This window comes from Pezoporus flaviventris, unplaced genomic scaffold (genome assembly GCF_033815535.1).
Source record: "Pezoporus flaviventris isolate CSIRO_AGI_PZ_B2104156 unplaced genomic scaffold, CSIRO_AGI_Pfla_v1 ptg000097l, whole genome shotgun sequence".
Classification (NCBI taxonomy): domain Eukaryota; kingdom Metazoa; phylum Chordata; class Aves; order Psittaciformes; family Psittacidae; genus Pezoporus; species Pezoporus flaviventris.
In genome coordinates, this window is record NW_026892645.1 from 2,784,206 (window position 1) to 2,808,253 (window position 24,048).

A 24,048-nucleotide genomic window follows, 5' to 3' on the forward strand; every position below is an offset into this window, starting at 1 on the left:
GCAATGCTCACTGCAGGGACAGCAGCTTGGAGGGATGCCGAGATGAAGGTGACGTTTCTTGAGAATACTGTTGTCTCAGAAAATCCCACTGAACGTACCCGTTAACTTCCCAGGGCCTGGCTGTCCTTCCTGGCCTCACAGTCCATTTCCTCATCCAGTCACTGTCGCGTTGTACCAGCAAACGGGTCTCAGCACTGCAGGACAGGCTGGCAGAGCCAGGTGCAGGCCAGATCCAACCCCTGATTCCAAGGCAGGCGCGGGTATTCCTGCTCCGCGCTGCCGGCGTGTCCACACACTGGCCTCTAACACGAACTCACGAGCTGGGAACTGTCATACCCCAAGTTTTTTTCTCTTTTTTGTTTGTAATAACCAAGTAAGATATTGTTACATTCCATTCATATACTGCCATTTATAGCATTTATATATAATATTAACATACACAGATATAAGAACTAGGATACTCTTTATGGCCTCTATTTTCTGACGGATTTAACAAAACCAAACAAAACCCCCCAAAATTAAAACAATTGCTGGTGTTTCCAGTTTCCCAACAGAGATGCAGGACCAAACCCTGAGCAACTGCTCTGTGCCATGGTTTTGTTGCAACAAGGACTTACAACACCTCTGCACCAGAGAAGTCCCTGTTACCTCTCAGTATACCAGGGAGGAAATCCAAAGTCTGCAATGAAAGCTCATCCAATATTGTAACCTAAATGAACGGATGCATTTCGAGACAGGGCGAACTCAGAGGCTAACAGATGCACCCCGTGCAGCACACAGGGCTGGGTTGCTTTGCTGCTCTTTACACGTGGAAGCAAAAAGATTCTGGTTATTGTGTAACACGGGAAAAACTCACCACCATTCCCCCTGTGGGAACAGCACACCAGTGTACGTGCCATGTCAAGCTCCCGCCTGCGCCAAGGACTGCAAATACAAGGGAAGGAGCAACTTCTGCCTCAGCAATGTTGTCTGAGAAGCTTTGTGTGGAAAACCAAACCCAACCCAATCCCACTACCCTCATGCTTTGGTCAGTGCAAGTCCTGGGGGTTTCCAGTGGTGGAGAGTGAGGAAAGCAGCTGCAGGGAACAGGACTCTGGGCCAAAAGCACTCGTGTGTGAGTTGCAGCACAGTGATGGTCCTGCAGCTCTCCTGGTTCAGCCTTCTGTGAAAGAAATGTTTGGTTTTATGCTGGCTCAAAAAAATCCAAAGAATCCTCTGTCAATTCCAAAGGGACATCAAAAGCCATCGGGAGCGTTACTCAAAGGTTTCCCATCGCTTTCGGAGCTGTTCAACCTTACCTGGTGCGGATGACACGTCCTGCTTTGTCTTTTTTAGCAAATCTTCAAATGGATCTTTTGTCTCCTCAGATTTTGAGGACAGTAACACTGACTCTAAGCCCTTAGCTGGCCTGGCAGGGATCAAAGGGGGTTCGTTAGACAGGAGAGATAGTGCTTGTTTGGGATCTACCTTTGAGCTGGCCTGGCCCACCTGTAAAGTTCTGGTTTTAGAAGGACCACTCAGACGTGCTGGCTGCAGAGAGCCTGCAGGAGAAGGGCTCTGCAGCAGTAAGGAGCTCGCCGGTGGCACGGCTGGAGCCTGGCTAAACAAGTTTGGCATGGAGAGTGTTGAAATGTTTGGTTGAGGTCTTTGTGGTGGGTAGAAGCTTGAACTAGGGGTTATGAAGCTAGAGCTATAGGCGTGACCTAAAGAGGGGGTAAAAGAGCCCCTTGGGGGCCTAACTAGAGACACCGAAAGGGCTCCTGGCATTGTTTGTGTGAATGGGTTAGGAGATGACTGTAAAAAGGGAGGAGGTGCTGGGGAAGGATAACCCAGTGGCTGGACAAATGGTGTAGCTGGAGTAGGCACGAAGTCACTTGCCACCGAGGCGAAGCCAGCTGCAGAAGGTGAAGCAGCTGAGCTCTGCAGGCTGCGGGGCCCTTGCTGTGGGCCACTGCTTTGCCAGTTGGCTGTTTTTAATGGATCCAGTAGATCAAGAAGGTAGTCGCTTTCGTTACCTGTGTTTTCTGTCTGCACCTTGACAGGCTGGAGCATCTCAGCAGTGCTGGTAGCACTGGGCAAAAGCTGAGACGGACGAGAGGAGTAATTTACAGACTGCTGGATTTCAGAGTCTAAGGACATGCTACCAGCTCCGAAGGGCTCTGGGATTAGATCTGAAACCAAATGGCTACGTCCTGGGGTGAGAATTTCTGCTGGCCCAGATGGAGTCTGATGCTTGGAAGCCCTGGGTGCTGGTGGTGGTGGCACTATCCCCAGTTCAGGAGTCTTTCTTCCCTGTGGCCTAGGAATGGTGATGTTCCCTTGAATGGCAGGATTTGATTCATCCTTTTCTGCAGGGGCCAAGATGCTGTCTTTGCTCCGGGGTCTCCTTGTGATGGATGGCATGTTACCAAGTGCATTCAGGGGCCTTTCCGGTGAGCTTTGGGAATACTTGGTCGGAATAGCCATGTCATCATGACCCATACTCCACAGCTTGTTGTAAGGGTGAGACAGCTTCATGGGTGGCACAATCCTGTTCCTCTCAGACACGCCAAGATCCATTCTCTTGAAGAAAGCATAAAAAAATACGTTAACTTTCACTGATGTCCTCACAACACACAGCATAAAGAAGCATAAAGCCAGGCTGCTGAGCTATGGGTGGAAGAGGATCTGCCCACAGGCTGCCAACACTGGAGAGGGAAGGCGCATGCAGTCTAGGAGGACAGGCAGGACATAAGAAGCAGGACTCTGCTCTGCCTTTAACAAGCTGCTCAGCTATGACATATTGTGGCATCTGTTGTTAGCCAAGTAAGGAGCACGTACCTTATCTGAGATATGGGAATTGAGAAGCTTTAATTGCTGTAAGGAAAAGCTGTCAAATGAAGTACCTGGATGTAACACTAAATTAAGTATTATTATAAGGTGGAAATGCCATTCTCTTCTTTCATGTCACATGAAGATCTCAGACTCTGATTTAGTTTGGCACTTTCTAAGCTGCACATAATCAGTGAAATTCCTCATGAAGAATCTCTCTTCTACAATCTGGGTTGTTCAAATGACACCTCAACCAAACTGGCCAGAATGAATGAAGGTCATTTAAAAAACATACAGTTTGGAGGGGACCTGAAACTTCCCAGGTATTTTTGCTCACTGCAAAGCATCAGCTTCAAAGATCACTGTGTGTGACACCCAGGGGACAAAACACCTTCTGAGGAGCAGGGCAGACACCTCCTTCTTGAGAGGCTTTACTGGAAAAAGTTACTGTCATATAACTGAGTCCCATCCCAGTAATTTCTTAATCCAGACATGAATTTTGACACATGAACAAATGCCTGGAAAATGGATGCATCTACTCAATGACATGAAAAGGTTCCTCAGAGAATCATAGAACGGTCTGGGCTGAAGGGACCTTAAAGCTCACCTAGTTCCAACTCCCTGCCACATCCAGGGACACCTTCCCACAGACCAGGTTGCTCAAAGGCCCCTTCAACCTGACCCTGAACACTGCCAGGGATGGAATAATGGAAAGACAGCCAGCCCTGGTTCTGTGCAACCCAGCACACACACGAAACCCCAGCCAAACCTGGTAATCAAATGTACACCGCTGATCCCCCTCTTCTTTGGGAGTCCGCAGGTCTTCCAGGCTCTTGGCTTGGCTGAGAGGCTGAGGCTGTGTTTCTACTTCTAAGTTTGGGAAGATGTCTTCAAGGAGGTTGATTTCTGCGGCCTTGCTTGAGAGGAGAGGGCTTGGGGGCAGAGGCTCTTTGGACTTTTCTGGGCTGCCCGCCTCTTCCCCATCAGCACTGTCGGATTCTTTCAGGGCCCGGTATGGCTGAGGCCTTGGGGAGAAACAAAAATCAGGTTGCCAATGACGGTCTAATTAATTACTATTTTTTTTAACAAGTATTTACTAAGGAGCTGGATGGCTTCACAAAAGGATTTTGGGTGGCAAAATAGTTTCCAGTGCCTTGGGAACGACATGAATGTGAGCAGTGACGAAGGGCAGAACACACACAGATGACTTGGTGCTTGAGGGTTTTCAGAAAGGATAAAGAAATGGGAAGCACTCAGAGGAAAGCTGTGATCATGCAGTTGCAGACAGGCTGAGGGGGGATCTCCATCTCGGAGCAGGAATAACTGGACACCAGCTCTCCCTTTCGGCACCAACCCCCCTCAGCAGACCACTGCTCCCATGCCCTTCCACACAGCAAGTCAGAGCCAGCACATAGCAAAGCTCCCTGTGATTTGCAGGCACTGTCATTCTCCTGCTCCAAGCTAACTCAGCACAGAACATAATTCAGTGTTTTCCTGCAATAATTGGGAACACTGTGCAGAGTTCCAATGATTACACTGGTGTCATCTTATCAAGAAACAACACAATCCATTATGGAGACACCTATTTTACATTTACAGCCGAGGCCGAGTTCGCGGGATGCTTTCCTTGCACATACCTCAGCAAAAAATGAACACCAGCAGATTTGCATATTGGTTCTGTGTACAGAGAACAGCAGCATAATGTGCAGCCAATTAATAACTAGAAGTGCCACACGTATCTGTGGTGATTGACATTTGACTGGCAGCCAGTTTTACTGTGGCATTTAAACAAGGTTTCAATTAAAAGAAAATATTTGTGAGACCTGCAAAAACAGACACTATGGAAGGAGCTTCCTCTTTCCTTATTTTATTATAATACATCTATATCATGCAAATTTATAAACAGCCCATCGTCATTCATCAACACGTATCGCAGGCATTCAGCTAGCAACACAAGAATGTATGATGCAAGTACAAACAGACAGCTGATGGTACGTGTCCTTAGGAAGAGGGCAATCTTGCAAATCCTGGTTGTATCTTTAGTCTCTCCCACAGTACGTGCTCAGCTGCTAAGCACTACAGATCATACTGCAAAAACCCTGAGGAATATTCTGCAAACAAACCATTCTAGCAGCCTGGCCCCTGCCACCCCAAACACGAGAGTGGGAACACTTATCCATCCCTTTGCTACTAAACCTGTTTGTCCATCTCCCCATGTCCAACTGCTGCAGGCCCATCACTTCCCTGTCAGTCCTGGAACTGCCTTCTGCATCACACAATGGATTTTAGCAAATAGACTCTGCTATCCAACCAGCAGCCTCCTTTTCCAGCCAGTCTAACACACCTCCATTCAGCTCCAGCTCTCTGATGTGGCTGGGCACAGTCCCATCTCCTGGAACCACCTGGATCTGGCATCACACAGACCTCTGAATCAGTGGCTCACAGTGCCCTTGCACCTCTTCTACAGATTCTGGTCAAGCCAATAACAGCATTTATTACAAGCATGAGTGTAATTCCATGCAATTTATCACGGTTTCTCCCTAGAAATCCTTGAGCAGGTGAGATTAGGAAAGAACCAACCCTCTGGATGACAATCAGTAAGGCCTCAGCTCAAGACTGCCTCAGGGTTGGTATGTTCAAATACACAGGAAGAGGTAGTTACTACACGTGAGTCCCTGTGCACCTCCAGTGTTACTCTCACCTCAAAGAAATACGGTCAGGCTCCTGTGAAGACTGTCCAGGTAAAAGAGTGTTGCCTGTCAGCTCCTGTTCCCCCAGCATGGGGCAGAGCTCTGCAGGCAATGCTTATGCATATCTCTCACAGGCTGGTGGCTCCAATACGGCCAAGCTTCTCAGCACCATGGACAAAACTAGGCAAGACTAAGTTACAGAGGTTTGGGAATTTGCAAATTAAAATGCTGGATACAAATAACACAGTGAGTAAACCCAACAAAAATGCTTCCTGTTTCATATAATAATTTTAGGTCAGACTGTATGCAAAACCCCTACAGGACATCTGCATGGTGAATCCCCATCATCACTGAGGACGTGGTACTTGACAGAACAGAGAGGCTGGGATCAAACAAGTGAAAGTAGGAAAAGCTGGTGACTGCACTGCAATAAGGCTCAAAGGACAATCCAGAAAGCACAATGAGCATTGCACAAGCCCAGATGGCAGAAGGTGTGGACAGGAACACAAGCAGCACATTGCAACAAAGGGCAAGAGGAAGGGTTACATCCCACAGAGCTCGAGCTGATGTGAAACCATAAACTCTGCATCGCTGTGTAGTGTTTCATGCAGGAGAATGCTTTTGCATGCCACTAAATATTCAAACAGACAAGCAGGAGAAATGCTGAACATTCATCAAGTGCTGTACAGAGACCGCAGGAGCATTTCCAAGAGTCCCAGGAGCAGGCACCCTGACCAATGCCAAAACCATCATTCAGAGACTGAATACAACAGAAAAATAAAGGATAGACCATTCAAAAGGAGCAGAGAAGAAAAAGTTTTCAGAGAAGCCAGAGACAGGATCCTCTTCCTGCTGAAATTCATCGTCAGAAGAGTCCTCAGAGAGGAAGACTGTATAGTGTCGCATGGGCTTTACAAGGCTGAGGGAAACAGGAAGAGAAAAGGAAGTTATCAAGTTGTCACAATCAAAGCTCCAGAGAAGAAACCCAGCGGTCCACAGGCTCTCAATCATTTCCTAGCATGACGGGCTGCACTGCAAAGAGCTCTGCAGGTGTTTGTGGAGCTCTGCTTTTCAGGCAGAAAACACAACTCTTCAAAACATTTAGGTGCCATCTAGCTGGGGAGGGTACCAAGACCTACAATTACAGCCACACTGCAAAAGAAGCCAAGGCAGAAACCCACCAGGTCTCTCCTTCCTTCCTCTCATCACTACAATGGAAAAGAAATGGCTAGGGTTATAAAAGCAAACATTCTGGCTGTCTGAATGAGGTCTTTTCCCAAACATCTCCATTTTACCAATCACACACCACTGGTAATATCCTAGTTATTGTAGTGAATCAAAACATACTCCATGAATTACCCAAAGCAATACACAATTGAGGTGGAAGCCTACTTCTGCTACTACTGAGCTCCAGAATGGAATTCTTCAGTGCAAACAGAATCAGGCCCATCATGTGAACAAAGGACAGGTGCTGATCCTGTAGACATCACAGAGCAATGTAGATGTATTACACACCGTGTACATTCTAGGTAAGACAGGGATACGCTGATATCAGAACAAGACCAACAGCATAGAAAGAATTGGATTTGTTGCCTTTACAGTACTAAAACTACCTTGAATGGCATCTGAATTCATGGTCAGCCTTCACTCTTTTAGTTCTTTTATCTCAATTGCTAAGTAACTATATGATAAAGTTATGAAAATCAGGCTAAAGGAGTATGTCAGAAAAAGGGAAGCTGGACACAGCAACAGGCAGCTCAGAGGGCCCAAGCTGCCACCCTGAACAAATATTTATCCACAATCAGGTCAAAGCTCATTAACAGAAAGTCTCAAATAGTGGTGGCAGTACATGCTGATGAGAGTGTTAAATCCTAGCCTGGGGTACCTCAGGTAAAGCTGTGGCATAGCTGTTCTTTTCCTCTCTTCTGCTACAACAGGCATCTGGGGAAAGCAAGGTGAGGCCACTGCATTAGGAAAAATTTGCTGCAACATTATTTTTAATCCCCATCCCTTCTTTTTTTTTTTTAAGAAAGTGACTGTTGGCCAAAATTTTCACTTTACATTAACAAAAGGCTCCACCTAAAATAAATCAGAAACCAAAGAAACTTCAAAAATATTGCTGAACTTACATACACATCTTTTTGTTTTAGGAGAACAAATTACCATTTACCATGATGCCAGAAAATCTAAAATGATTTCCAGAAATCAAGAGCGATATTGAATTTCTACATATCTCACCAGTACACAAAATGTCTGGTAACTGCACAGAACAAATGTATTGGTGCAGTTTCCCTTAAAGCACTGCCTCTGATACCTTTTGTTTGCCTTCACACTATGCTAAATTCAAATGTTCTGCGTCTGCGTGCACACATTTATTAAACTGGGAACAAACTCTGAACCAACAAGACAGGATCTTGTTGGCCAGATCATCAGCTGCACTTCAGTGCAGCTCAGTGCAAACTGAATTATGTACAGAGCAAGTTCACATATACCGGGCTTGCTGCTGCAAGATTCCTTAAATGAAAGTGGGATCTCCTAATTAGAAGAAAGCAAGCGCTTAAGTTGCACTGCTGGGGTGCTCTGTAATGATCCTGGTCCAGGAGAAGGGATGAACAATCTAAAATTGTCCAAGTTTAAATTTTTTATTAGCTCGAGGCAGTCGGATCCAAAAAAAGTGCCTATTCCCTCATTAACCCAATTCGGGAACTCTCCCGCCGTCTGCCACCCACCACTCGCTCCAATCCCCTGCACAAAGAGCCGTCTCTGAGCAGGCAGGTCACAGCACGCCCGGCTACGAGGCAGGCACGGCTGCAGCCTGAGAGGGAAAAAAGGATGTGTCCGTCACCGCTACAACCCTCATCATCTCCACATGACTGCACCAGCTCCTGCCTACCTAATCTCTTCGCTGAGTTACCATGCAGATGACTTGCTGATCTCTTTCTAATGTTTAGTTTAACATGTCTTCGGTTAGCACCAGCATATGACAGTACTGACAGCCGTGGCTGTTCCTTTTTAAATATCATGTCAGAAACACAGCGCAATAAAGCTGGGGATGCGCTCCATGGCTCTGCGCACCATTATGATAGTAGGGGTTTCTTTTTTAATGAGGAAGATCTGCATCTCAGGAGCTTTTTTCATGTGTCAGGATGCATGGACAAATCAGCAGCACATCACACTGGCCAAAAATGAAATGCTGACAAATGTAGATATTTCAAATTTAATTGACACCTAAATGTACTTGAGATAGAAAAAAAAAATATACACAGAAATGTGAGTGTAGGGGATGGGAATTAATAAGGAGAATTCTGTAATAATTTAAAAAGAGATTTTGGTCATGAGAAAATTAAGTTTGTGGTTTTTAACAACCATGTTGCTTTTTCCTGATTATAGAGATCGTGGTACAAAGGGGCAGTACGCACTTGTTGTCATTTTCCTCCTAAAAAAGGGCTTCCCAATTTGGAGGGAGGATTATTTTTTTTAATTTTTTTTTTAAGAATGACTCTACAGTAGCTCAAGGGAATTAAGGAATTTGCCCCTCTTAGACAGTAAAATGAAGAGAATGAGGAATTTGGATGCACGGGCTTTTTCTTGCCAGTATGAAATAGGAGACTTGGGACTGAGGGGATTACCCAGTAACTATTCAATGTGAACAAAGCCCAGACCTATCACTGGAATTCCTTCCTGCTTACTCTGAATACTCGGGACGCCTGAGTGCGAGCTAACACAAATAGCAAAATATCCATTTGATTTTTAAAGTGCCACTTGGTATACTGTGAATGTTCACAGGAGCAGAGCATTTCCAGAAAACCAAAAACATCAGCATAAAGGATATTTTAAATTAGAAACGACAAAACAATTCGTATCACAAGTCATCCAAGCAGACAGCAAAAGCACCAGCTCATGATCCCTGTACCCAGGAACAGCAGTAACTAATAGTCTTTATGAACTTTTTACAAATGTTCTAGAGAGTTGGAAATACTAACAAAGAATTTAACGTGGGAACCAGCTGGATGACACCTCTGCCTGCTCTGACAGATCTAGATGTGAGGTTCTACAAAGGCATTTCGCGTTTTTGTCCTATTACTCGGTACTAAGGATCTATTCACCCATTTCCCCTGCAGCGATCTCATCCCTTGACAAAGGCAGGCTGTTACATTCGTACAGTTAGGAGGTTCACTCCAAAGCAGACAGTGGAAATAGGCCCCAAAATTAAAGCTTCTTTTAAACCATCATACTGGGACAGAGCGAGGCTCCCCAGGGCAGCCCTGCTTGCCTTGTGCCGTGGTTCGGGCTCGGCAAGGCCTGCAACAGAACCTGATGGCTCTCTGAATGTTTCTTTCTCGTTTGCTGCTCCTTTGCTGTCCTGGTGCCACCTTCATTGTATCTAGCTTCCCCTACACCAGCTTTCCCAAGGGGGAGGAACAAAAGCACACACAGTGAGCCCTGTCTGCTATACCCTGCAGTATTTTCTTTCTGATTGCAGCCATCCTTGCTCATATGGGCACTTGCTGGCTCAACTTTCTTCCTAAGCAGAGATCTTGCTTGCAGCAGTGCTATGGAAAACCTTTACCATACACACACATTCTGTGTGTCAGAGCTCCAAGAGCCTGGTTACAACAACTGGAATTTAATGTACTTTATAAGCCTGTATCATTCAACCCTGCCATCATGCTGACTTCATACTAAATTCAGTGTAATAACCCACTATTGCACTGCAGCCTATTTTCATTCAGGTGATACAAGGAAAAGCCATTAGCTTCTCTACTAAGTCCTACCCGACTTGTGGAAAGCCATAATGAACTGCTGCAGCACTGACATGAGTTTAGCCAGCCCAAGAGCCTTTTGACATGCTGTTAATTGTGAACCTGACCCTCTGATTTCCTATTTTAATTTCCTCCCACTCTGCATGCCCTGGAAGCCAGCTAGTTGGTACTTACAGAAGACAGATCCTAGAGTCCTCTGGAAGCCTATTCTACATTTAATAGGAAATCTTGCTGTGGTGTAAAAGAGAGCTCTCAAAAACCTGCCTATCTGTTAAAAATGCAACATCGTATTTCTGTGAACAACTAATTTGTATTTAAGGAGCAATGTCCCAGGTGTCTAGGACTGCCCCAGGTGGTAATCCAGCATTGTCTGACCTCTCATCTACAAATCCTTCCTCTTACTTTACAACTAAAAGACTTTTTTAAAAAATTATACGTTTATGTTAGATTTCAGAATTTGACGAATGATAAACATCACAAACCTTGAATTATCAATAAAGCTGTAGAAAAATAATCTTCCTATTGAAATAGCAAAAAAAAACCCTACTGAACAATTTGATGAAGGAAACAACAGCTCTTCCACCAGCTCTTCTACAGTGGTTTAACAACAGACATTAGCCATCATCTTGGGAGATCTTTTAAGTCACTGCTCACACCCTCCTGTGTTTTAATTGAAGGCTGATTAGAAATGAGCACACATACCCCAAACCAACAGTTTTCTTTTATACAAATAAAAAAGTTTAACTTATGTAACTGAAGATACAAGTTTCCTTTTACCATAAGAAATGTACTAACAAATGTAACAACTGAAAGGCCACTTATATAAGGGTTTGCTTTTCAGAGGTGACATGCAACATTACAAATGGTGAAGAGGCTGCCCTGTGGAACATGTTCCTTGGGCAACAAGGGTGTCCGTGGTTAGCGGTACCTGTCCCAGGATCCTGCCTCCACAGACTGGAGGGAGGATGCGTAAGGGCAGCCTGGGCTGATGAGTTAGATATGCTGAGAAAAGTCTCTGATGCCTTCAAGTAGTCATTCAATACCAAAATGACAGTGTTAGTTTTACATGCAAAAAGAAGCTTCTCATTGAACGGAAGCTCCTACTCATAAACATATCCCATATGCGAGTACTTGGAAAAAGTAACTGGCTAATAATTTGGTTTTGGAACCAGTGCTAATAATTAATTAGTTCTGGTAAAGTTTCATTTAAGAAAAACACCCTCTCAGTGCTGCTGATTCCATGGAATCTACTCTGATCTACAGCAGGGGTACACCAAGGCTACCGAGTAATGAGTGAAAACACAATACTGGGGTGCTTTCATTCACAGAGAACAAGGGACTTTTTTAAGAGACAATACCTGACTTTATGTTTTTATTTCAGAACAATAGAGGAAATTCTTCCTGGGACAGAAGAAAGTTTGTGAAACCTGTGATGAAAATCCTTGATTACTACTTGAAAATATACTTCCCATTTTTTCAAAATGTCATTTTGATTTCAATCATTACCTGTTCCAAATGCATTCACCTGAAGTTATTTCTTAGTTTAGCCATTTATTTGAGCTTTATTTAAGTACACGGTTAGATATTTCCTCCACCTGTACTTCCAAACTCACCACTTTAGTGTTATTCTCATCATCAGTGTGTGTTGTGTGTCCTGTCTCCCTATTGCCCCAACTTGGTTTTGTTAGAACACCCTAAGCAAACACTTTACAGGAGATCTAGCAGAGTGCAATAGACTGGAGGTAGTTCTGTCAAAGTTTGCTTTGCCATTTGAAGCTGATACAGCAAAGGATGAAAATACATCCAATCCTGCTGTGACACTGCATCTGAACTGGATAAAATATGGAAAACTGTGAAAGATCAGGAAGAGACCACAACTGGTACTACCCTATAGCCAGTGTCAGTGGTCTGAGCATATTACCTCATTTTCTTCCACACTTACAAGATAGAAAAATGTATCTGTAAAATGCCTGTGAAGCAAAACAAATCAGTTTACAGCTACCAAGAATCTTCATTATCCTTTGTAGATTATTGTAAATTATTTTCACAATTGTTTTTTAGTTTACTCTGTGAAAGACTCTAAACTTAACAACAATAAATTAAACCAAAGTAAAATAATAATGTTGATTCAATGTGTTGCTAACATTACTATAAATACTATATTTATAATTCAGGTTTATGGTTGTTGCTGGTCTGATACTGGCAGGAACTGAAAATATGTATTAGCAGTAAACCACATTGGAATGGCAATCTAAAGATTCATATTTCTTCCCATGAAACACATATAATGGTTAAATTGACTCAATTACCTCTCACCTACATGCAATGAGTCATCATATGAAATTAAGAACAAACCTTTTATTTTAAGAATTGCTATAATCTGTGCAGGGCCAGGTACCACCCTGTAACCACACAAGCCCTTTTGCAGGCTTTGCAGTCTGCTCCACAAGAGGGCAACCAAATTCCACTACAAAATGGATAAATAATCTGGTAGAATTGAACAGTGACCATTCATTTAAGCTAAAAGCAAGAACACCTCCCCATGCTAAAGTGGCTGGGAAAAAAACCCAAGCCATGCACTTAACTTTGGGAGGACAACTTCTACCGCTTATTCCCAACCTCTACCCTATAACAGTGGTGACAGGGAACTGGCACACATGTGGGGAAAAGGTGTGTCTAAAGAAACCAACCATTTTTCCTTTTATGGGATTTTAGTATCTTCAAATACAACAAATATCCCATAACCTTTATCACCTAAAGCATTTCACTTTACTGACAATAAAGCAACCACAGTATGGGACATAAATAATGCAAAGTGGCTATGATACAAGCAATTATTTTGCGCTGCAGGTGCAGACAACTTCCAAGGAAAACTCTGTGACAGACTAGACCTGTGCCACCATCTTGCAGCCCCTGAGTCTTCTGCTTTTAGTCTTTGAGCAGTTCCAGTGTGACTTCCCATGTCGAAGCAATGCCACAACACTGGACATTTGGAAAATGCTACTCCACTCCCAACCAGAACATAGTGCTGGTGACTCTTTTGTACCTCTGAGCAGTTAAGTAGCTACACTCGGAAGAATCCAAATTATTTTAAATCCAATATGTGCACTGATGCAGCCTACACATGCATTTATCACACACTATAACGTCTTTTGGGCTATACTGGTAAGGTTCAATATATCCATTCTCTTTTCAGGCTTTCACTCGATGGCCTATTGCTAACTCAACTATAGCAACATGTTAAGAGTATCTGCAGCAATACACAGCACTGTCTTATTTGAAAAAAAGTACTTTAATATGTGACATTCATGAAACTATCTGGAAAAACAGATCTGCAAGGTAACAGAATATCGTGTTCCTATGAGCAAGAGAGATGTTGGAAACCAACACATTTTGTACATGAGCAGTAGGCTACACCAGTACAACTTCCTTAGAACATTATCCCTGTTTACATGACAGTCAAATATAAGAAGGTGGTAAATTTGCTAGTACTATGCAAGACAGTTAAGTTCTATAAGCCTTCACTATAGAGCTCATTACAGACCTTCTGTTAACGGCGACAACCCTTACTGCCATCACTGAAACAAATAATCCTGTATCTTCCAGATAAAGCCTGGCAGGAAGAGTGGATTTGCAGGGAGGCGGCTCACAATTGCATTTAAAGCATAGTTCAAAACAAAACAATAAAGAAATGAACAAATCTCCAAAACCTGAAAACTTTCCCAGAGTAAGGCTGATCAGATGTCTAACCTACCAATCCAGAATATTCCAGGAAGTACACTTCAGTTTCTTGCTTTTTCACACTTCCTCTAAAGTGTTCCAAAACTTGAAAACCAATTTTTTCCTTAGTTAATAAAAATAAAACATAAACCAAAAACCTTTGATGTGTAGTATTTTTTAATTTCTCCTTTGGATAGTTCTGAACACACTGCTTGCTGATACAAGTAGAGAGAAGAAGAGCAGCACAGTACTTACTGTTCTGGACTGGAGACTGAAGTCCTTCGTCCTTCCACGGCAATATTACTCTTAGGTCTCTTAACAACATGAGGTCTTGGTGGGCGAACCTATGACACACACATAGAGAAGACATTTCATCAAACAGATCAAACAACAGACATAAATAACAAAACGTGTAACCACTGTTATCTTACACGTACCCTCCATTCAGTGTGTCTTTTTTTGTGCCATGACAATGTTACAAATTAATGTAGATATACAAATGAATAGAAAGCATGAATATAAACCACAGGGACTCAACTTGTGTAAGGAGAAAAAATCCCCACGTTTTTGCCTAGCAAATGAAATATATATGCTTGTCACTGCCCATTAGCTATTAGCAAAGCAACAAAAATTTGTTCCAGTGTCCTGTTTGGTGTGGGCTAAAATTTCTGATGAAAAATACCCTAAATGTGAGCTTCCTGTTACACAGTTTGTTGATAGAGTAAAACTGGAAACTCCTGTGTGTTGCTGTACATTATATTGGAAACTGGAGCTCAGCTTGGACATCATGATCCTTTTGTCCTCTTGTTCAAAGAGGATAAAACCCAACTTCTCAAGTCAAGACCTCTGTGTAAGGCAGCACTGAAAGAATCTGTACTTAGAATAAATGTCGTAACAGGAAAACACAGCTCATTCTTCATTAAAAATCTGCTTCCTTTCAGTAGCTGAACAGAAACCGTTGCCAGATGTATTATCATTGTCACCCCTAATGTTACATTAGTTTATCTTTTGTCATGTAATAAAATCTAGAGCTGTTCTGTGGAAGATGATGTTGCTGCCAACACAATCTCAAATAACATATCCATCACCTTCTAATGGTCAGAAATCAAACTTAATTTACTTACATTAACTCCACAAGCAAACAAGTTCTACTTCAAGAAAAGGTACAAATGCTTATGATTACTATATAGGCAAAGTTTATGGATGTGCCTACCCATGCTAGTGAGTAATCCTGTTGATGAACCTACCCCTATGAACCAACTGTGGGAATGAACATTTGCAGCATCAGGGTCAGGCTGTACAAAGCAGCTTTCCATTTTTTGTTAAACAAGTACTACCTTACCTGAAAAGGAGTCCGATTTGTTGGCTTAGCTAAATGCTAGTTTCAAAAGAAATCCCCAAATCCCTCAAGTAAAGTTAGGAATACAACTCCTGACCTCCCTGTGCTTGTGCTCCCTTAATAGCCACAATATAAAGGAAGCTGTTTAGGCCGACAGCATAAGCACTCTTAGGATGACTAATGAATTTGTGTGCAATGATAGAATAGATGAAGATTTCCTCCCACCTCAGCAAGTTTTTGTTGGGTTTTTTGGTTTGTTTTTTTTTTCTGGTTTTGCGTTTTTATTATTTGGGATAGGGAGCTTCTGGGCTTTTAGGTTTTCTTTCCTTTTCCCAGGCACATAAACCTCAAATTTTCTTGCCAGGAAAAAGCCACCAAAATGTGTGTCATGTTTCTGCACTACACAACAGTATGCAGAAGATAGCAGGAGGATTATTGTACTGAATTTTCATTTCAAAGGAAATGGTGTACAGCAGATATGATGAAGAAATCCAGAGATGTATTGCCACTATTTCTTAGGAAAAAGGGCTTATGAAAAGGTCAGATGTTAAGGTCTTGAAGATCAGTCCCCACACGAGGCTGCTCCTCTCTACAATAAAGACGGCTTAAGAATGTGAATTTATGGCAGGAATGGAAGGATTAAGTTTGTGGCAACTTCAACTGAACTTGCAACGTGGTGAAACATGGGGAAAAGAACAACAGAGCTAATTAGACGAGCTGAGCTGTCAGAGTGCGGCAGAATGGCTCGGTGCCAACAAACAAAAGGAATGGGCTGGCAATCAGCAGGATCGATGAAGAATACTGCTTCATTAGGGTTGATAAAACAGAGAGAGAGACCGAGAGAGAGCCAGTGCGTGCAGGAGAGGGGGGAGAGGAGCGAGAGGGACTGGGGGGAGAAGGGAGCGAGAAGGGGAAAGAGAAAAAGAGAGGAAGAAAGAAACCTGTTTAATTAAATCTGAGCTGGAAGATGATGTGTAAAGCGGGCTTGTCATCATGCTGTGAACACTTTCACCTTTTGGGTGGTTCCTCGGGGGAGTGAGGGTGATGGGGGAGAGAGATGAGAGTTTGGGATGGCTCCAGGGGCCACCAGACCAGTGAAGTGCAGGGTGACATGCTAAGCAGGATTTAGAGCATTGTTCATGGGGGACTACAGGGAAAGCCAGGAATCAAGCCAATTCCTTGCTGGATCTGGAGCCTTATGTAGCCAAATAGGCAGGGTTAAATGCTTATCAAATGCAAAAGTATGAAGGAAATCCAATTATGTGAGCCCACAGCTAAAAGAATAAAGGTAAACATCCAGTAGAGAAGGGTTAAATGTGCTTATTACTGTCTCCATCAACTTTATGCATAATTATTATATTTTAACTTTTTCTAATTGAATGAAGTTTCCAAACAGCCACTATTAATCCAAACAGATCTCTATTAATTATAAGCAATAACCCTCTCTCTCTCTCATAATACCACTACAACACATTTCCAAAACAGCAGAATGCAAAGAACATATCTGTTCTGCTTCCTTAACCTTTCTTTGGTCTGTGTTTTTGTTTTTAGCATTAGCAATGACTCATATTGCAAGGACTAGTGCCCATGGATTCCTCCTCTTAACAGATATGTCCTGAAACCAGTAAGGATTTCTCAGGAATTCTGGTATTACATGGACTTGGTTGGAAGAGCAGGACCTGGTCTCCTCTTTCAGTGCTTGCTGTAAAAGCCTGGGGTAAATTACTTGCTGATACCCACCTCTGTAATACATGCCAAGACTAAGGGAGGGAAAAAGCAGCCTGCACAAAGTATTATTTACACACACAAAAAATGTGTTTCAACTATTAAAAGCCAAATAACAGTTCTGAACAACAACAAATTTATGTATATTTGGTACAAGCATATTTTTGGGAGTGATTATAATCATTTGCATTTATCTTGAATTTCCTCTTGATGAATGAAGCATTTCTGTTCCACTTATTGACACAGCTAGATGAATGCAACAGGAGCTTTTATTATTACATTTCCAGCCTTTTATCAATCACATTGGGAGCAAAGACAGTTGACACAAACACATTATAGTGAGGACTATTAATGCACTACAGCTGGGAGATTAAACACTCTTAGCAGGACTTGATGCAAAATAAATTACTCAATCTGAACAATACTGTTCAGCAACTTTTGTACAGAAGAGTCACAGTGTGCCCTCATACACCTGCCAAACACAAAACAAGAGGGCTATGGGAACCCCATAGTACCATGGAAAGTTCATTCCTAGTGTCTCCCACATTAATTACATTTAAGAGAACACATAGAAGCATAGTCAATGCTACCTTTTAAACACAGAAAACAGAAATCTTCAGAGCAGGAATCCATACAAGTGACTCTGTTAGGCTAAACACCCAGAGTTAAAAAGAGGGAGGGAAAGAAACACATGCTATTGAAATGTAACATAAGAAACATGCACCAAAGATCAAAAGTTAACACACACCCGAGTGCACTTGTTAACTGGTTGCCTGCTCATCCAAAACATATCTTTAACAAGTTTTAGCGAGATTAGATTTGAAAACTTGCATTTATTTCTTATGCACATACATGTATGTAATATGGAAGCAAGGAGTAAGATGTATTTGCCTTTGGGGAAACTGTATTCATAAAGCAACAGTCCGAAACAGAAATAAGTATCTTCCAAGGCTGCTGCAAAACCCAACACCCCTTCTAAGCTGATACTGCTTGCCTGTACTACCAAAAAAATAAAGAAACACTGATGCAGCAGAGTGTCCAGCTTTAAAGCCATCTGGTATACTTAGTATGTGACAACTGTCCTACAGTTAGTTTTGAATGAAAACCTGCTGAGATAAGGTATCCCTGCCTAACACAGCGCAGGTATTGCGCTGAGAATGTCTGCGTAGTTCTTCTCTTCCAGAGTCACTTCCTCTCGCCAATGTGCTGTGCCTACATTTTTTACACTACATTACACAGAGTCTACATATATCATCCATAATGTGATACTAATGTTCTACCACCCTAATACGGATTTTGCTTTCTTCATGTGTATTCGCACCTCTATTTTATGGAGAAAAATTAAGTGTCCCAAATTAATTTTAAGTCTCTTCAGACTTCTGCTTCCTTTCATATTTGAGGTTAGTGCAAGTCTTCAAAAGTTCACTGGCTAAAAACTTATGCTGGCCTAGCAAGACTCTAAGAAATCACCGCAAAAGTAAAACCAAATGTTGCAAGAGCAGCATCAGTTACCTGCAGAACTGACTGAAAGCTGCAGAACTCGTCAAAGAAAAGCAGAACAAACGCAGGTCCCAGGGCTGTGCCGCAGCAGAGAAGAAGGGAGTTTAGGAGCATAATTCACACATTGCTTTTTTGCAAAGTTTGACAATCCAAACTACCAAGGTTTAGTAATGCTACTAAGAGCGTAATTCAGGCAGTGTTAAGCTGTGGCAGTGAGACAAAACTACCAACTACTCACGGGCCTAGACGAACGCTGTATCTTTGGAGGCGGTGGCCGAGGCGGACGGAGTCTTTGCTGCTGTATTAAAGTGGAAACTAAATTAAAGTCACCTACATGAAAACACCTCTGATTTTGTGGCAAAAGCAGTATGAGTAGACGACAACATGAAATTACCTTAACTTCATACTCACCTCACAAAATGCAATTTTTCTTTTTTTCTTTTCCTTCCCCCCACCCCTAAAACCAGTGACAAATCTCAGGACCTACAGAGTGCCACAGCCATAGCTGCCTGTTGATGTAGGCTTAACATAAGCCAAAAGGTAGGAGGATCAGCACTCCAGACCAGAGCATCTAAAATTTACTGAGACAATAAAATGCTCAAGGTGGATTCTTAGAACTCAAGGTCCAAGTGTTCTAGACAACACTTAGGCAAATAGAAAGAAACCTGCAAAGCAGGACATTCAAAAAAGCTTTCACTAAAATCTCAAGAGTGATTTTAGTGCTTGTGAAAATTCATGGTAAAGGCCTCAAACCAGAAAAGACTTTTAAGAGTACAAGAAAAAGCCCTAAGTCAATTAAACTTTTCACACAGTTAAACATGAGCGTATGTTTAGATGCTGTACCGGACCAAGGCTTACACGCAACACATAGAGCAAAGTGTGCACTGTCATTCTAAAGAAAACTAAAAGCCTCATCACCAACAGTTCCAATGAAGACAGAAGAGTGCATTAAGATGCTTGTTTTGGTCTCTTATTTTTAAAATTAGCAGTTGGCCAACTCACTGCTTTGTAACAGCACTGGAGCTATTCCAATCCAGTTGCTTTTGACTGAGTCAGCAGCATGACTCTCCTCACACAGATGGCATCTCAAGGTATACTCTGTTAGACAAGGAATCCACTGGCGATTAATGAGATTCTAAATAAAACCATCCTACAGTACAGCTTTGATATTGAGAATGAGATCACAGTTAGCGTCCTCTCTGTGGCAGCTTCTGTACACATACTGGCACTTCCAGAGAGCAGTGGAGTCCTCAGTGAGGAGGACATGGGAATGTCTTTGAACGCCGATTACTGCATCACTGCTGCCCTAGCCCATGGTGCCTTCCACAGATAGAACCTGTCAGCCATACAGAGAACAGGAGCTGGCAGTGGGAGTCAGCTTCTTCAGACAGAAAAAGAGAGCTTATGCAGATTACTGTAGTTCTTTCCAAAAACTATTCTAGATTCATACCTTAGCAGTTCTCAGCTTCTTACCATCATAGCCTTTATTCTAGATTGACATTTTTTCTCAACTACCCTTACACTGCGTAATTGTACAAGTCCAGCCTACCCTTTTTCACACCATTTTCATTCTCGCAGCTTTTCAGACTTCTCTTTCAAATTTCCCATTAAATTATATTTTTGCATCCTTTGGTTCATTTCTCCTTACTTGTGTTGTCACTGAAGGAGTGCCAGACTGCACACATGTACTTGGCTCAGCTTTCTGGGGTGGGGGAGGAAAAAAAAAAACAATCCACAACCAAAAAAGGACACTTGGGATGGAGAGCCAAGGCCAGAATTATTCCATGTGATAGCTTCCCTCTATATTTTCCAAGAAAGCAGCTATGAAAACAAAGAGAACAAAGAGAGACATGGCAGGGTGGCTAGCTGAGATGGTTGCCATTAGCTGTTTCTCTTCTGCACCTTGTACTAATCAGGTCAGTCACAGGAGCTGAGTTAGGCTGCTGTGTATCTTCCCATCATATCTGCTCAGGCTGAGAGCACAATCTTGAAATATATCTAACTTGTTATGCACCACAGCATACTTATTGCCTATTATTCTTCAGAAGCAGAATGAAACAGCTGAAAAACCCTGAAATCTGCACTTTTCTGGTTACTTTAGAGGGCTTCACTTACTACCTAACAGACTAGGCAAAGTATCTGATGAAGAACGAAACCAAGATACAATTATTATTCATTTATTCTTTTCAATTCTTTTATGCCTCCTGCATATGTATTTCCCCTTGTTACTTTTTCTCTTATACTTACCTAGAAATTGTGAACATTTCTACATTAGAAAACTCTCAAGCAGGTTATTTAGGTGGGAAATTCAAATATTTTCCTAAAGCCATGGCTAGCAGTGTCTTCCTTGACTTGGGAATCAGCCAAACCACACACAGCACTAATATTTCACTCCCATTAGTCCTAAGTGACCAACAATTACAAGTCGGACCTTAAAACATCATGGTGTTGGGCCAGAACTCAAAACTTTATGCACTTTTTCTTTCCTTTTGATCTCTGAAAGGTAAGCATAAGCCCATGTTGCTTCCAATATTTTCTCAGTTCAAGAGGGTAAAAACTCTTCCCTTTAATATGATCTGTGATTCTCATTTCATTACTCAACTCTAGGACCAAGGAATACTGAAGACAGACTTTGTCAAAGTTTATGATACATGCATATACACTTACTGAGGTTACCTCAAGCTTCCATTTTATTTGGGCCTTATGAAGTGACATAGGAGATTAAAAACAAAGAAAATAATCTTTACTTGATTATTTGCAATTCAGACTATTTCTTAACACAATCTAAACCTATAAGCACAGCTGTGATGTCAAACCTGCAGTCATTTCTTCCCAGCATTCTTCTCCTTTTTACTAAGCTTTCTGCTGCTATCACCATTGATTCATCTTGCTGCTCTTCTAAACTTACTTTTTTCATTGACAGAACTCTCCCCTTCCCTTACTGAAGTTATCACATGACAAATCAATGCCACACAGACTGACATCTTGAATTCCAGGTAGAATTCAGTCCAGGCACAATTTACTGATAAATCCATACCTTTGAAGAGTCATAATCTAAACTCCTTATGGAGCTACCTTAAGAAAAAAAAATCATCATTCAAATTCATGACCTTGCTACAAGATTTGCCAGCAAAAGAAAGGATGGACAGCTGCTATCTCACTGACATCTGCTGCACCAGCATCTTGAGAAGCTTTCCTCAAACAGCAGCTAAAATTCTACACCTATCTACTGAAAATTTTATTATTTCTCCTCCAGAACAGCCGGCAAGTGACAAGATACCAGACACAAGAAATACTCGGTGAGAATGTCCATCAGGCATTTCTGATCAGACAGAGGCAGTTTTCTCTGGGTGATGGTTACAGGCAGACCTACTCAGCAACAATGAACTACTCCTTTGCAGGAGCTGATGCATTCGTATCCTTTATCCTGGCACTGGATTATTTTTTCCAGCTGAGATACAAATATCACATATGATTAAATTAAGCCTTCACCTTTGAGGAAAAAAATGATTCTGTATGCTTCCACAATAAAGACACATCTAAAATGCAGATTTAGGAAGAGATTAGAAGTGTAGGAACTTCTACATCTCTTGAACTTCTAAACAGTCATTCTGTTAACTCTCAGAGCTGTGTCCTCAGTACTTGTAACAACACAGTCACATTCAACACTCAGATTTATATTTATCTTATTCACCAAAGTGCTATGAGAAATAAAGTTAGAGTTGCACCACATACTACATTTCTGAACCCTAAAGAGATATGAATAGAATGGTAAGACAAAACTATACATTCACAGCAGCGTGTTCTCTCTATTAAATACAGATAGGGAAATAGCATGGCTTAAAACAGTGTTCTGAAGCATTGAAAGGAATAGGCAAAGGGCAGTGAGGAGTAACTGACGTGGAGGTGCACCAGGAGATAACAGTTATCTGCCCTTTACCAGAGCTTCATTTTTAATGTTGATGTTAATGTGTCACAAGAGTGGGATAAGCAAGTATATTCGAACTATATGAAGACCATATTTACTGGAAAAGCCACTGATTTGAAGTTAATTTGTTAATGCAGCAAAACACATTGTTTCTAAAAGGTCAGTAGGGGAAGTTGTGTTGGAATATCAACTTAATTACCTGTGCTGTAAGGATGAATGGGTACAAAACACCACATGGCTACATTGCTAAAAGCTGTTAAATTGCTATTCTAGGTGTGTTTCTAAATGTATATACTATAGGTTTTTCTATGAAGAGGAGAAATGTCTAAATTAGCACTTTCTCACCAATAGCTGTTTACCAACATACCTTTTAATCTAGGTATTTTCTTAATTGTCTGTTCTAAATACTTTTGAAGGTACAAGACAGAAAATCTGCAGAAAGCCAATTTTATCACTGCAGATCTGGCACTGTTTTACTAATTATCAGACAAGTGATTTTAAGCAATGAGAGGTTGGGGGAAGAAAACTCTTACTTTCATGTTTACAATGAAAAAATACTTTAATTTAAAAATTATAGAACTCACATCTCAAAGCAGCTATTATATATGCAAGCAACTTTAACAACACAGCTAGTTAGGGGTTTTATACTAAAGAAGACATTACGAAAAGATAACTTTTAGCCTGCAAGGTAACAGCTTGCGAGCAGAATATTATCTCAAACTAATTGTGGATGTCTGTTGAGATATTTTTAAAGTGGCATTCAAAACAGAGTCTTTATGAGTAAATCAGAGGTGCTATTTCGTGTGCAGCAACAAGTACAACTAGAAGAAATGCACAAGGAAACACAACTAGATGAAAAGCGGTTTGTCAGTACATATAGAAACAAGCGTTTTCATTCTCAATTAGTAGCAAGGGGTGTTGCTAATAATTTCCAAAGCAAAGCTTTTCTACATGAATATCTTATTTCCTTCAGAAACTCAGGTCTGATTTAAAAATTGCTAGCATGTTTCAGACATTCAGACACAGGAGAGATGCACTGTCCTGAATGTACCCATGCTCAAACACCTCATGCTGCAAAAGATCTGAAGTGCTGACTTTGGGAGAATATGCTGGACCTCAACTGAACACTCAATAAAAAAACAGGGGAGAAAATAACAACACTGAAAAATGCATGGTACCTACAAAGACTCAGTACAGAAAGCAGATGGAATCTATGAGGCAGCTGTTTTATTATCCATCCACATAATAGCACGCACACTACTCTTTACATACTCCCATATGTACAGCTCACAAACTGGGATGACAAGAACAGTGCATGCTTTACAGTATATATTTTTAATTTACACGCTGAAATACTTCAACAGAAATCTGCTGGGTGCTGTGATAAAAATAATCTCCATGTTTTAAGGGATGCCTTATTTTTCAAGCCATATTCATAGATTGGGAAGGTAGAATGAATCTGGCAAAAATGTAGCAATGCCTATAGCTGTGCCAAGAATTTATGAAAGGAGCAGAAATTGCCACAATTAAACACTGATTAGTTTAATGAGAAAAAACAAGAACTCTTTCCTT

At 41.7% G+C, this 24,048-nt stretch overlaps 1 protein-coding gene across 6 annotated transcripts in view; it reads right to left on the reverse strand.

Annotated features, from left to right (window-relative positions):
• Window positions 1-458: 458 nt before the first annotated feature.
• DENND1A (DENN domain containing 1A) overlaps window positions 459-24,048 on the reverse strand; it is a 189,819-nt gene continuing 166,229 nt past the window's right edge. Inside the window, exons 20-24 of one of the 6 annotated variants that reach the window (XM_061476663.1) lie at window positions 18,787-18,843; window positions 14,240-14,328; window positions 6,292-6,420; window positions 3,581-3,836; window positions 459-2,562 (exon numbers count right to left, since the gene is read on the reverse strand). In XM_061476663.1, the coding sequence (XP_061332647.1) occupies window positions 1,255-2,562; window positions 3,581-3,836; window positions 6,292-6,420; window positions 14,240-14,328; window positions 18,787-18,843 (1,839 nt within the window). In that variant the 3' untranslated portion in view covers window positions 459-1,254. Of the gene's footprint in view, window positions 2,563-3,580; window positions 3,837-6,291; window positions 6,421-14,239; window positions 14,329-18,786; window positions 18,847-24,048 lie in introns of all 6 variants that reach the window. The other 5 variants (XM_061476662.1, XM_061476666.1, XM_061476665.1 and 2 more) reach the window with 5 other exon arrangements.